Here is a 12033-nt window from a genome sequence, read left to right as displayed (position 1 = left end):
TTATGAAATCTCTGCCATATCATTTATGGTGGCTATAAACAAACTTTATGGGACCCTGGGAAACTTGGCCATACCTATGATAAGTGAACATTTGGCTAACTAAAATCATGCTGGACCATCAATTTTCCCAGACCAGAGAGTACAGGCAGTCCCCGGGTTACGTACAAGATAGGGACTGTAGGTTTGTTCTTAAGTTGAATTTGTATGTAAGTCGGAACTGGTACATATTGTAGGGGAAACTCTAGCCAAACATTTCTCCAGAGCTCAGTTTTATTCTCCCACACCTCACTTCCCTCAGTCCTTTATTCTCAAGCTGAGGTGGCTGCTGAGAAAAGCTGCTCCCTGGTCTGCTGGGGGGGGGGCGCTAGCTTCGCGTCTCCCTAGTCTGCTGGGGGGAAGCAGCTAGTGCGGGGTTGCCTCACCCCGTTTGTAAGTAGGGATCCGATGTAAGTCGGATCCATGTAACCTGGGGACTGCCTGTACTGGACTAGAGAAGTTCAATCTAGTAAAGAACAGAATTACTGAACACATACATGAAGACAAAATGTTGGGGAAAGAGTCAACATGGCTTTTATAAAGGGAAATCATGCCCACTGGAATTCTTTGAGGGCATCAACAAAAGTGATCCAGTAGATACAGTGTACCTGGACTTTCAAAAGCCCTTGATAAGATCCCTCACCATAGGCTCTAAGCAAAGTAAGCAGTCCCGGGATAAGAGGAAAAGACTTCTCAGACCAGTAAATGGTTAAAAGACAGGAAACAAAAGCAAGAAATAAATGATCAGTTTTCGCAGTGGAGAATGTTATATAGTGGGGTACTCCAAAGATCTGTTTCGGGACTGTGCTGTTCACCATATTTAGAAATGATCTGGAAAAAAGGAGTCAACAGGTGGCAAAGTTTGCAGACAATATAAAATTACTCAAAATAGCTAAGGCAAAACTGGATGAATTGGCAACCAAAAGGCAGATGAAATTCAAAGATGATAAGGGTAAAGTAATGCATATTGGAAAACAGGGGACGTAGGGGTCATAGTCAGGGCTCGACAAATCAGTGAATCTACTCATCCCTGGCAAGTAGATTTCAGCCGGTTGCCCCGTTCACCGGTAGCACGCGCATGTGCAATGCGGGTCTGGCACATGCGCAGTGCGAGGCTGGCGAGTAGATTTCACTGCGGTTTGTCAACCCCGGGTCATAGTAAATCACAAGCCAAATATGAGTCAGCAGTTTGACACTATTGCAACAAAAGCAAACATGATTCTAGGATGCATTAACAGGAGTGTTGTGAACAAGATACGAGAAGTCATTCTGCTCTACTCTGTGCTGACTTGGCCTCACTTGGGGCTGTGTCTAGATTGGCATGATTTTCCAGAAATGCTTTTAACGGAAAAGTTTTCCGTTAAAAGCATTTTCGGAACAGAGCGTCTAGATTGGCACGGATGCTTTTCCACAAAAGCACTTTTTGCGGAAAAGCGTCCGTGCCAATCTAGATGCGCTTTTTCGCAATCGGGGCTTTTTTGCGCAAAACAAATCTGAGCTGTCTAAACTGGCCCTTTTGTGCAAAAGCTTTGCGCAAGGGACTTTTGCCTGAACGGGAGCAGAATAGTATGTCCGCAAGAAGCACTGATTTCTTATAGTAGGAAGTCAGTGCTTTTGCGGAAATTCAAGCGGCCAGCGTAGACAGCTGGCAAGTTTTTCTGGAGAAGTGACTGATTTTCCGGAAAAACTGGCCAGTCTAGACACAGCCTTGGAGCATTGTGTCCAATTCTGGGCACCGCATTTCAAGAAAGATATGGAGAAATTGGAGTGGGCCCAGAGAAGAGCAGCAAAAAATGATTAAAGGTCTAGAAAACATAACCTATGAGGGAAGACTGAAAGCACTGTTTGTTTAGATTGGAAAAGAGAAGACTGAGAGGGGGGACATATAGCAGTTTTCAAGTAGTTAAGGGGGTGTTATAAAGAGGAGGGAGAAAAATTGTTCTCCTTGACCTCTGATGATAGAAGAAGATAATTAAGAGCAGGTTAGATAGACATCTGTCAGGGATGATCTAGATCAGGGTGGGCAAGAGGCTGCCAGCAGGCTGGATCTGGCCCTCCAAGCCACTGGATCCAACCTATGGCCGCTTTGCCAGAACCCTTAGGAAGAGAACAGCTCACACTTTAAAAAGCCAGTAGTTCTCCATTCTGGATGGCTAGGGAGGGAGACTTCTCATGCTGGTCCCTCTCCCCACCCCCAGCAAAATCTCTTAGCTCCCAGTGGCCAATCTCTCAGTTTCTGGCCAAAAGGAGTGGAGAATTTTTGCTAGGAGCAGGGGAAGTGTAGGAAGCTTTCTCCCTCCCTCCTTTTCCCATTCCCCCTTTCTCTTCCTCTCATAGCTGGAGCAAAGCCACATGGAGCAGTGAGCAGCCTGCAGCAGACAGTCTGCCTCAGGTTTCTGCTGGCAAGCACCTCCCAGACAGAGCCTGCCTCTGGCATCCCAGCCTCTCCCTTCCCTAATCCTCTGCCCCCACTCTACACACCCAAACCCTCTGCCTCCTTGTGCACCAATACCCCTCCCCCAGGCCCTGGCATCAGTCTCCTGCCCCAGATCACAATCCCCTCCTAATTTAGGTCACATCGCAAGTGACCAAGATGAGTCAGCATAGGGTTGGGTTTTTTGTTTTTGTTTTTTTTGATAAGGTGAGGCTCCAGAAACCTGCTTGGACAGTCTCAGGATTTCATAGTGGTGCTTGGTTCAATAACTTTTGGTATAAACTCAATGAAATTTTACTGAAATCATGTCAATACAAGATTTTTCTATCATTGAAAAAAGTATGGAAATTAAATTGTAATTCCATTAAAAATACTTCAAAGGTGTCACCGAAGAGTTTATGTCCTTTTTTGCTTTTTATCGAGTACAAGAAAGGCCTAAAATTGTCTTTTTTTCTTAAAAAAAAATCTCAATATACAAAATTTCAGATGTTCATCTTGAAGAGCTTAGAAAATTCTGAGAATTAGCAGGTATATGATATCAATGAGCAATATTATTTAAGAGTCAGCAAAGTTTTTTAAACAGCCTCTTAACTATGTAACTGTGGGGAGAAAGCTCCCTTTTGTGAACACTTAATCTTCCCACCCTTTCAGTAAAGAACTGAGAAAGTTCTCAATACATATTTCTAAGCATCACCACAAATGAGTCAAGAAATTTAGGGAAAACCAGACAACTTTCTGGTAGTTTATGTAGTTTCATATTTGGGGTTTGGACTCGGTTTTTAAATACTTTTTTTTTCTGGACTTGTGTATAAATCATGAGTCAAAAAGAACACAAGGCTACTGATCACATTTAAAGATGTGGCACTTTTTAGGGAAAAAATATGATTTAAGTGTGTTGGACTGGCACAATCAATTCATCTTCAGTACATATAGGTAAAGAGCCAGTAAATCCTCAGTCCCTAAGGGCTCTTCTACACACAAAAATATACACTGTACTACTATATTTAAAAGCAATACAATCTTCTTAGTGGAGGTACAGTTATAACTGTATACCTTGTACTGTAAATTGAGAGGAGTTATCTATGTTGATAAGGCATCTTTATACTACTGTAATATAACTCCAGTCACACTAGACTTTGTACTGATTTAATTATTTTAGTAAGAAAATAACCCCCTGCTCAAAAGACACTTGAACCTCTTTAATCTGGCAACTCTGAAAAACAGGGTATTCCACAATAAGGCTGTGTCTAGACTGGCCAGTTTTTCCGGAAAAATCAGCTGCTTTTCTGGAAAAACTTGCCAGCTGTCTACATTGGCCGCTTGAATTTCCGCAAAAGCACTGACTTCCTACTGTAAGAAATCAGTGCTTCTTGCAGAAATACTATGCTGCTCCCGTTCGGGCAAGAGTCCCTTTTGCGCAAAAGTTTTGCGCAAAAGAGCCAGTGTAGACAGCTCAGATTTGTTTTGAGCAAAAAAGCCCCGATCGCGAAAATGGCGATCAGGCCTTTTTTGCGGAAAAGCACGTCTAGATTGGCATGGATGCTTTTCTGCAAAAAGTGCTTTTGTGGAAAAGCGTCCGTGCCAATCTAGACGCTCTTTTCCGAAAATGCTTTTAACGGAAAACTTTTCCGTTAAAAGCATTTCTGGAAAATCATGCCAATCTAAACGCAGCCTAAAGGTTTTGCCAGGCCAAAGAGGCTGCTGAGAGGGTATGAGCTTGAGGTAGTAAGGATGGTATACTTACAGCTGCCTTGCTCTGGGGGGGACACGTAGATCCGTGCTCCTTGCCACTTGCAGGTACCACCCCCACTGCTATGGGGCCAGTGAAGCAGTTCTGCAGCTGCCTTCTCTATACCACAGGTGTTCCCAGATTAGGGACACCTGGAGTAGAGGTGCTTGTATCAATAAAACTATACTACCAGCATTTGTAGATAAGAATCTTGGTCCTTATCAACTCTACTGCACTATTCAGTCACCTGTTACAGTGGCCCATCAGCAAGAAGTTTGTCTCATTGTCATTATATACGATGATGGTCAGATTTTAATAATATAGGCCCCACTCCTGCAATTCAATTAGTGCAGGCAAAGGCCTATACCCATGAAGAGCTCGATGGAGGGCCTACCTGGATTTGACTTCAGGATATGGCCATATTGTCTGAGCATAAGATCCGCTCATTAAAAACACTGAACAAATGGTGGTTTTTATTATATGCTGATTCAAGGGACACAAATAGCACAACATAAGACACTTCATGAAACTTTGACTATTGATTTTCAATTGGCATGCAAGAGAGATAAATTTGGATAGGCCATCAGAAAAAAAAAAGGAGTTGATAGAATTGAATTATGTAACCAAATACAAATGCCAAATAATTATGTTAAAATAATTGACTAACTTCTGTTTGAAAAGCGAGATCAAGCCTGGGATGAAAAATAAAAAATGAAAGCATTTGATTTACCTACAAATGACACACTTTCATAATGTGACATGAAAATGTCAGTACTTTGATATAATACATACCAGCGAACAAAGCTTAGATTTACAGCTTCAAAGATTAGATTTACACGTTCAAGCCTCCCAAATAATATTTCAGAAGTAGGCCAGAGTATCTAAAGAATGACAGCTGGCACACTAAGATCTTGTAGGATGGTAGGAGGGCACACCTCCCTGTAGCTTGCCTTTTCCCTTGTTCCTCTAGTCTCCACGTTCCCCAAACCCTAGCACATCTCCACATCCCACCTCTTCAGCACGTACCTCTCATTCCCCCTCCCCTAATTCCTCCACCCGCCCTCTCCCGTGGCCAGGCCCTCCCGAGGGTCCAGCCCCCTCTCCCCAACACGTGACCCAAACACCCCCCTCCTTCCTCTCGCCCCCTGCACCCAAGCCCCCTTAGAACTAGCACCCGCCAGGGAGGGAAGGTCCCCAGCGGCCTGCCTCCCGTCGGCGCAGTCGCGCGGCTCAAGGCTCCGGGCGCTCGCGGCCCCGCCCCCGCCGCTCCAGTCTCCCAGCGGCTCCTCCTGACTCAGCGGCGCTCGTGCCCCGCTGACCCCGGCGTGTCAAGGCGCTTCCTCCTCCCCGCCCCCGCGGCACCATCCCGGCGGACACTCGCTTCGGCTGCCGCAGCACCCGAGCTCGCCATGAAGAGGGGCTACGAAGTGACCCGCAACCCGCACCTCAACAAGGTAACGGGGCGGGGGAGGGAGGATTAAGCCGGGGGGCGTTTCTCCATCGGCGCCTCCCCGGCTCTTCAGTCCGCGGCCCGCGGGCGAAGCTCCCGCCCTGGCCCCCCGGCACCTGTCACCCCAGAGCCACCGGGGAGCGGGCTCCGCGCTGCCGCAGGGTCTGGAACCGGCGGGGCGGCGCTTGGCTTGTCTCGTCTCAGCCCTTGGCAGCAGCGTGTGATACTTCCACGTTCCTACAGATCAGCTGGAGCGTCTCCCCTGCCTCAGAGAACGCCACTGCCGGCCAAATATAGGCTGCGCGGCGCCTCCTCTCCCGGTATGAACCTGTGCGAGTCACCCCCCCCAGTGCCTCAGTTTGCCCATTCAGCACATATGAACCTTTTGCTATGTTCTATTATTACCGTCAAGCAGAACAGGCACATTTTTGGCGGACAGGGTGGGAAGCAGTTGCTGAAAAAGGTAGATGTAGAAAGTTGAAATACTGTTGTACTGCCATACACATTCTCTATTCCAACATATTTATTTTCTTGGCACCTCGGCTCTGCTCCTATTCTTGATTCAGGAGATGTCAGTGAGGGAGTAAGCACTCCTGCCACCTATCTCAGTTGCATAATGTTCCCTTTGATGATCCATAGCAAATGCCCAAATATGTTTTGACGTGTTTGGTAACTAACAAGGAAAAAGATATTTAACTTTCATTTGAGTATGTTGTTTCTCATTGTTGGGTTCCCTGTTGTGAATGTATTTGTTCTATACATGCTTACTAGTTGCACAATTCAAAACAAAAGTACTCAATTGGCATAACAAGCAGTACAGTTGTTGCCAAAACACAGAAAGGGATCAGAAGTCAGAGTTGCTGTCTGAGGTAGATGTGATAAATTAAGCTTCTTGAATCAAGTCTAGATTAGGGTTTCAAAATACTAAATGTGGTTTTATCCTTTTGTCCAGTTGTGAGTATTGTTTATTTCCATTTTGCAATTACTTTTAATGTAGGGTTGCATTAAAGTGCATAAAGTTATTTAGTCATATGGCAAAATGGGAATAGATTGATATAAACTATTTTCCCCTCGTTTTCATTGTATACATTGACACATTAGTAAAAAGCCATGCTAGCTGGATGAACACTAAAAAGGAGTATTCATCTATCTTGGATACATAGATTTCACATATTTCCAGTTGTGAGTCTACCTCTACAGAGGATTCAGTGGGGTATTTTGGGATCAGCTGAAATGAAAGGTGATTAAACAAACAAATAAATCCAAGAGTGATGGTAAAGGATTTCAAAGTTTTCCCCAAATGAAATAAAATAATAGCATTCATTAATAACCAAGAAAGACAAACCCTTTGCTTTACAAATGCTGTAATTTGTATGAAATCTAAAAAACCTCTGGTAGAAGCCACTTTTAAGTAAAATATCACTACACCTTTTTTATTCCCCAACTTCACCCAATCCTGAATGAAGAACCGCTTTTTAGCTTTTCATTGCTGGGCAGGAAGATTTTTGTTGAGTTTCCTGGCTGCAACTCCTTACTGCATATGAAGATTTGTGTTACATGTGTGCAATAATATTTTCAAATTAGTAGTAAAATGTTATGAGACACTGGCAGCATCAACCCAATTAATACAAACTTTAATTGAGCTGCCTCTGTCCAATTGAAATCTGCTGTCTCTATGTTAGTGAGATAGTATCTCTTAGATCCCATTCATGGGTCTGGACAAGAACACCATAACCTGCTTCCTGAGTACTGGGGCAGGCAAAACTGAAAAAAGACACTCCGGTGGGATAGGAATCTACAATCTATGTGAATATTATAGGTGATTATTAGTGGTATAGTGTTCAACTTCTAAAAAAAAAAATCCACCCTCAGTTGTAATGGTTCTAAAGTACAAAGGAACATATGCATGAACTTTTTATGCAAATCTCTGTGAGGTCTGAAATTAACTAGTGTCAGCACTTTCACTAAGATATCATATCAGTTATTTATGGTGTATTGATCACTGTGTTTAGTCATGATTGATATCAGCAAGCAATAAATCTTTGATTTAAATAATTGATTTTAATCTTGTTTTGCATTTGTACTTTTCTGTTATTTTCCCAAAATGTATTGACATGAATTGGTTGTTAACCATTAAAACATGTTTATTAGCAACTAAATATATCTTTTATTGTAATTTTATACTTCTTTTTGTGACTCTGAAGAATACAATATACTCATTTATGTAAACTGTTTTATAGCTTGCCTCCTATTCATCTAGATTCTTACTTTTTTAGATTTTGTTAAAAAGTCATAACTTTCTTGCTAGATGAATTTTTTCTTACGATTTGTGTCAAGCTGCATTTGGATAGAAATTGGACTTAAAACAGACAAAGCATTTTAAAAATGTTCTTTATTTAAGTTAAATAAAACTAATAAGGAAATTTATCAAAACACATTTTTCTTTAATAATCAGTTTAAAAATGGAATTATTATTTGTAGTTAGTTATTGGAGAGATTGTTTCTGGTCACCATGGCCCAGATCCGGAAAGAGAACTTAAGTATCTAAACCCGTTTTAGGTGTCTATGTTTCAGATTTAAGCTATGTCTACACTTGCAATTGATCAACAAAACTTTTGTCATTCACCAGTCCTTAACACACAGACACACACATCCTGACTGACATAAGTATTGCCATAAGAAGTGCTAGTGTGAATCCTATTTTGTTGGCAGGAGTGCTCTGCTGCTGACAAAGTGAAAGCCAATCATCAGGAATAGAAGTATTTTGTTGGCAAAAGTGCGGACAGGCAGTGTCACACACACTGACTTTTAGCTACAGGACTATGTTGACACAGCTTTGTTGCAAAAAGATGCAGAGTATAGACATACTCTTAAGCACAGGTCTGATCCGCATATGGCCTAGTTGGCTGTCACCTAATCCTGTAGGCCAGTGCTCTCCAACCTTTTTAGCCACAAGTTCACTTTTTCAATTTAAGTGCAATGTAAGATCTACCCTTGCCCTTCCTTCCTGCCCCTTCATTGAGAAACTGCCTCTGCTCCGTCCCTTCTTCAGGCTTAGCTCCAGGCTTAGCCCAAGCTGGGAGATTGGGGGCTGTCAGGGTGCAAACTCTAGGAGGGAGTTTGGGTGCAGGGGGGATTCATGCTTGGGGCAGGAGGTTGGGTGTAGGAGGAGGTTCAGGGCTGGAACGGGTTCAGGATGCAGTCTCTGGTTGGGCACGGTTTAACTGAGATGGCTTCTGGGTGGTAGGGCAGTGGAGTTAAGGCAGGCTTACTCCTGCCCTGACCCTGCACCTCTCCTGAAAGCAGCTGGCATGTACAACAGTGGCTCCATGGCACTGAGTCCACAGCTTCTACTGGTCACAGTTCCCCATCACGGAGCTGCAGGAGTGGTGTCTGCAGGCAAGGACAGCATGTGGAGACCCCATGCTCTGCCCTTCTCAGGGGCTGAAGGCACATGCTTGTCACTACCAGGAGCAGCAATTACCATAGGGATAATCTCTGCAGCCGTGACAGGTCAGGCATTTTAGAACTCACTCCTCAAAGAATTAAATTTAAGCATAAGAGAGAAATGAAAATTGTGAAATGCACAGACCAGTCAAAAGCCTAAGATAAAACTCTTTGCAAGCAATAAAAGACGTAACAGGAACTCACGTATGTGTTGGGTTGAGAGATGAAAGTGAAGGGCAGTGTGTGTGAGAATGACAGAGAAACACACACTGTGTGAGAGTGACAGAGATTTGCATTGCCAAGCTCCCTCCACCTTCTTTCAGTGTAGAGATAAGGTACAGAAGTGGGAGGGAGGAGGAACATTCTCACATCAGAGATCTCCCTTTTCTCCCTCCTACACTCTGCACAGCAAGCAAGAGACTTCCATAGGGACAGCTCCAAGGCAGAGGGCAGGAACAGCATGACAGTGGGTGGAGGGACGACTGAAGTGTCAGCGCTTGATAGTTTCCTGGCCAAACCAGTCAGGATCACCTGTCAGAGGCTTCAAGATCTACCAGTAGATCCAGATCTGCTGGTTGGTGACCACTGCTGTAGGCATTTAAACTCAGTGTCTAAATTTCCTCAGTAAAAGTTCCCTGTGCCTGTGTTTCTATGTCTGTGCATATGCCCTTCAGTCTTGCACTAGGCATTCAGACTCCTATTTGATTCCTAAGTTCTGGTGCGGTCCACAAACGAGGGATAAATAGGCAGAACAGTGTGTGTCTTGCTTGAGAGACCCAGTCTGGTGACTGTGCTGAGAGCATGCCTAACTCCACACAAAACAGGTGGGAGAAAGGGAAAGGAAGAAGAAGAGGACTCCCTTATCAGTCATAGCCCAGTGGTTAGGGATTTCATCCAAGCTTGAGACAACTTTTGAATTTTTGAATTTCACTTTGAGGAAAAGGGATTTTGAGCAGAAATTCCTCATCTACTGAGTAACCTATGCTGTAAGCTATGGTAATATTCTGGTGTAGACTCACTCAACCACTAAACTTGGCAGATGGATATCTTCTCAATAATGTGAAGATCTTGGATGTATACCTCTTCCCCCCTCCCCCCCACCTATGATATATATGGTCAAGAAAATAAAAAGACAAAGATGAGAAAGTATTCAAAATCTTCATACTGTTCATAAAACTTCAAATATTCTTGAGTTTGACAGCTAGTGAGTAAGCACAATTTTAGAATTCCACTTCACAAGAAAACAAAACAATAAATCTGTTCATCAGATCCAAACAGGCTGGATGTAGCTGCTGGGAGATCAAAAGATGATTCTCGAAACTTGGACATCCGTTGAGTTAATCAATAAGAAGAGATTCTTTGAGTGTCAAAGATTTAAGTTAATTTGAAAAAATGTTTTATTAATACTTGAAAAATAAGACAAGTCTTTGATTAAAGTACAAAGATTTTTCCACTCAGAATAATGATGGGGCTGTAGATCAAATTCTCTAAATACTCACCTTTTAAATGTTTACTGACGGTGTCTTCATTCCAGCCAAACCCAAGTATTGTGCTACCTTTGTTTGCTCTAAACCTCAGGTGTTGGGAAGAAAATTTGTACAGTCTATGTATTATATTATTCATCTTTTAGATATAGATCTAGGCAGTGAGTAGGAGTTAGAGATGTCGAGCTTGAATTAACACTTTACCCTCTGCATTAGATTTCTGTAGTGGACAAGTTTAATGTGCTTGCAGTAGCTTGTATTACTGAGCGACGTCCTGCAGCATTCACTATTAGGGGTACATCTACACAGCAACATTATTTTGAAATAACTACTGTTGTTTTGAAATAACAGTCTGTGTCTACACAGCAGGCAGTTGTTTTGAAATAATGTCGAAATACTGTCAAGCTGGAGGACTACTTAATCCAACTCCTGTAACCCTCATTGTACAAGGAGTAAGGGAAGTTAGAGGAAGAGTGCTCTAATTTGAAAGAAGGCGGCTACGTCTACACTGGCCCCTTTTCCGGAAGGGGCATGTAAATTTCACGAGTCGTCGTAGGGAAATCCGCGGGAGATTTAAATATCCCCTGCGGCATTTAAATAAAAATGTCCGCCGCTTTTTTCCGGCTTTTAAAAAAGCCGGAAAAGAGCGTCTAGACTGGCCCCGATCCTCCGGAAAAGTGCCCTTTTCCGGAGGCTCTTATTCTTACTTCAAAGAATAAGAATAAGAGCCTCTGGAAAAGGGCACTTTTTCCGGAGGATCGGGGCCAGTCTAGACGCTCTTTTCCGGCTTTTTTAAAAGCCGGAAACAAGCGGCAGACATTTTTATTTAAATGCCGCGGGGGATATTTAAATCGCCCGCGGATTTCCCTACGACGACTCGTGAAATTTACATGCCCCTTCCGGAAAAGGGGCCAGTGTAGACGTAGCCGGGCTGTGTAGATTTTCCCTATTTCGAAATAAGCTACTCAATTGATGTAGTTCAATTTGTGTTGCTTATTTCAAGTTAAGCCCTGCTGTATAGATGCACCCTAAGAAGAGTTTCTCAATGGCTGATGGCTTCATGCCCAGGTGCATTGCATTGTTTTGCCCAGATGGGAGTGAACAAAGGTGTATGTAATTGAGGCTGGGTCATTGACTGCCACTAATAGGACAGGTCCTAGCCTCCAGACATGGTGGAAAGCTTCTATGGATGCTTCCAGATGCTCTTACATGAGAATTCTTCATCAGTGAAGAATCCAGAAGCATTCCAAAGCTAGAACCTGAATTGAATGATTGTCGGTATATACACAGGCATTGACTTCCCCTCTAGCTGGTGTGTGTGTGTGTGTGTGTGTGTGTGCTCGACCCCCCCCCCCACTTGCCTCAGACACTGCCTCTGCTTCACCACTTCCCCAAGGCACTGCCCCCAACCTATACTTCTCGCCCCTGCTCTGTCCCCATAACACCCCTTCCT

General features: G+C 43.5%; 1 protein-coding gene across 1 annotated transcript in view; it reads left to right on the top strand.

Moving 5' to 3' along the window:
• Positions 1-5338: 5338 nt before the first annotated feature.
• ME1 (malic enzyme 1) overlaps positions 5339-12033 on the top strand; it is a 227456-nt gene continuing 220761 nt past the window's right edge. Inside the window, exon 1 of the mRNA XM_075923820.2 lies at positions 5339-5653. Within this exon, the coding sequence (XP_075779935.2) occupies positions 5609-5653 (45 nt within the window). The 5' untranslated portion in view covers positions 5339-5608. The remainder of the gene's footprint in view (positions 5654-12033) is intronic.

Source organism: Pelodiscus sinensis, chromosome 3, assembly GCF_052426305.1.
Source record: "Pelodiscus sinensis isolate ZL-2025 chromosome 3, ASM5242630v1, whole genome shotgun sequence".
Lineage (NCBI taxonomy): Eukaryota > Metazoa > Chordata > Testudines > Trionychidae > Pelodiscus > Pelodiscus sinensis.
The sequence above is the reverse complement of the archived record's forward strand: the minus strand, read 5'-3'. Positions and strand labels throughout refer to the sequence as shown.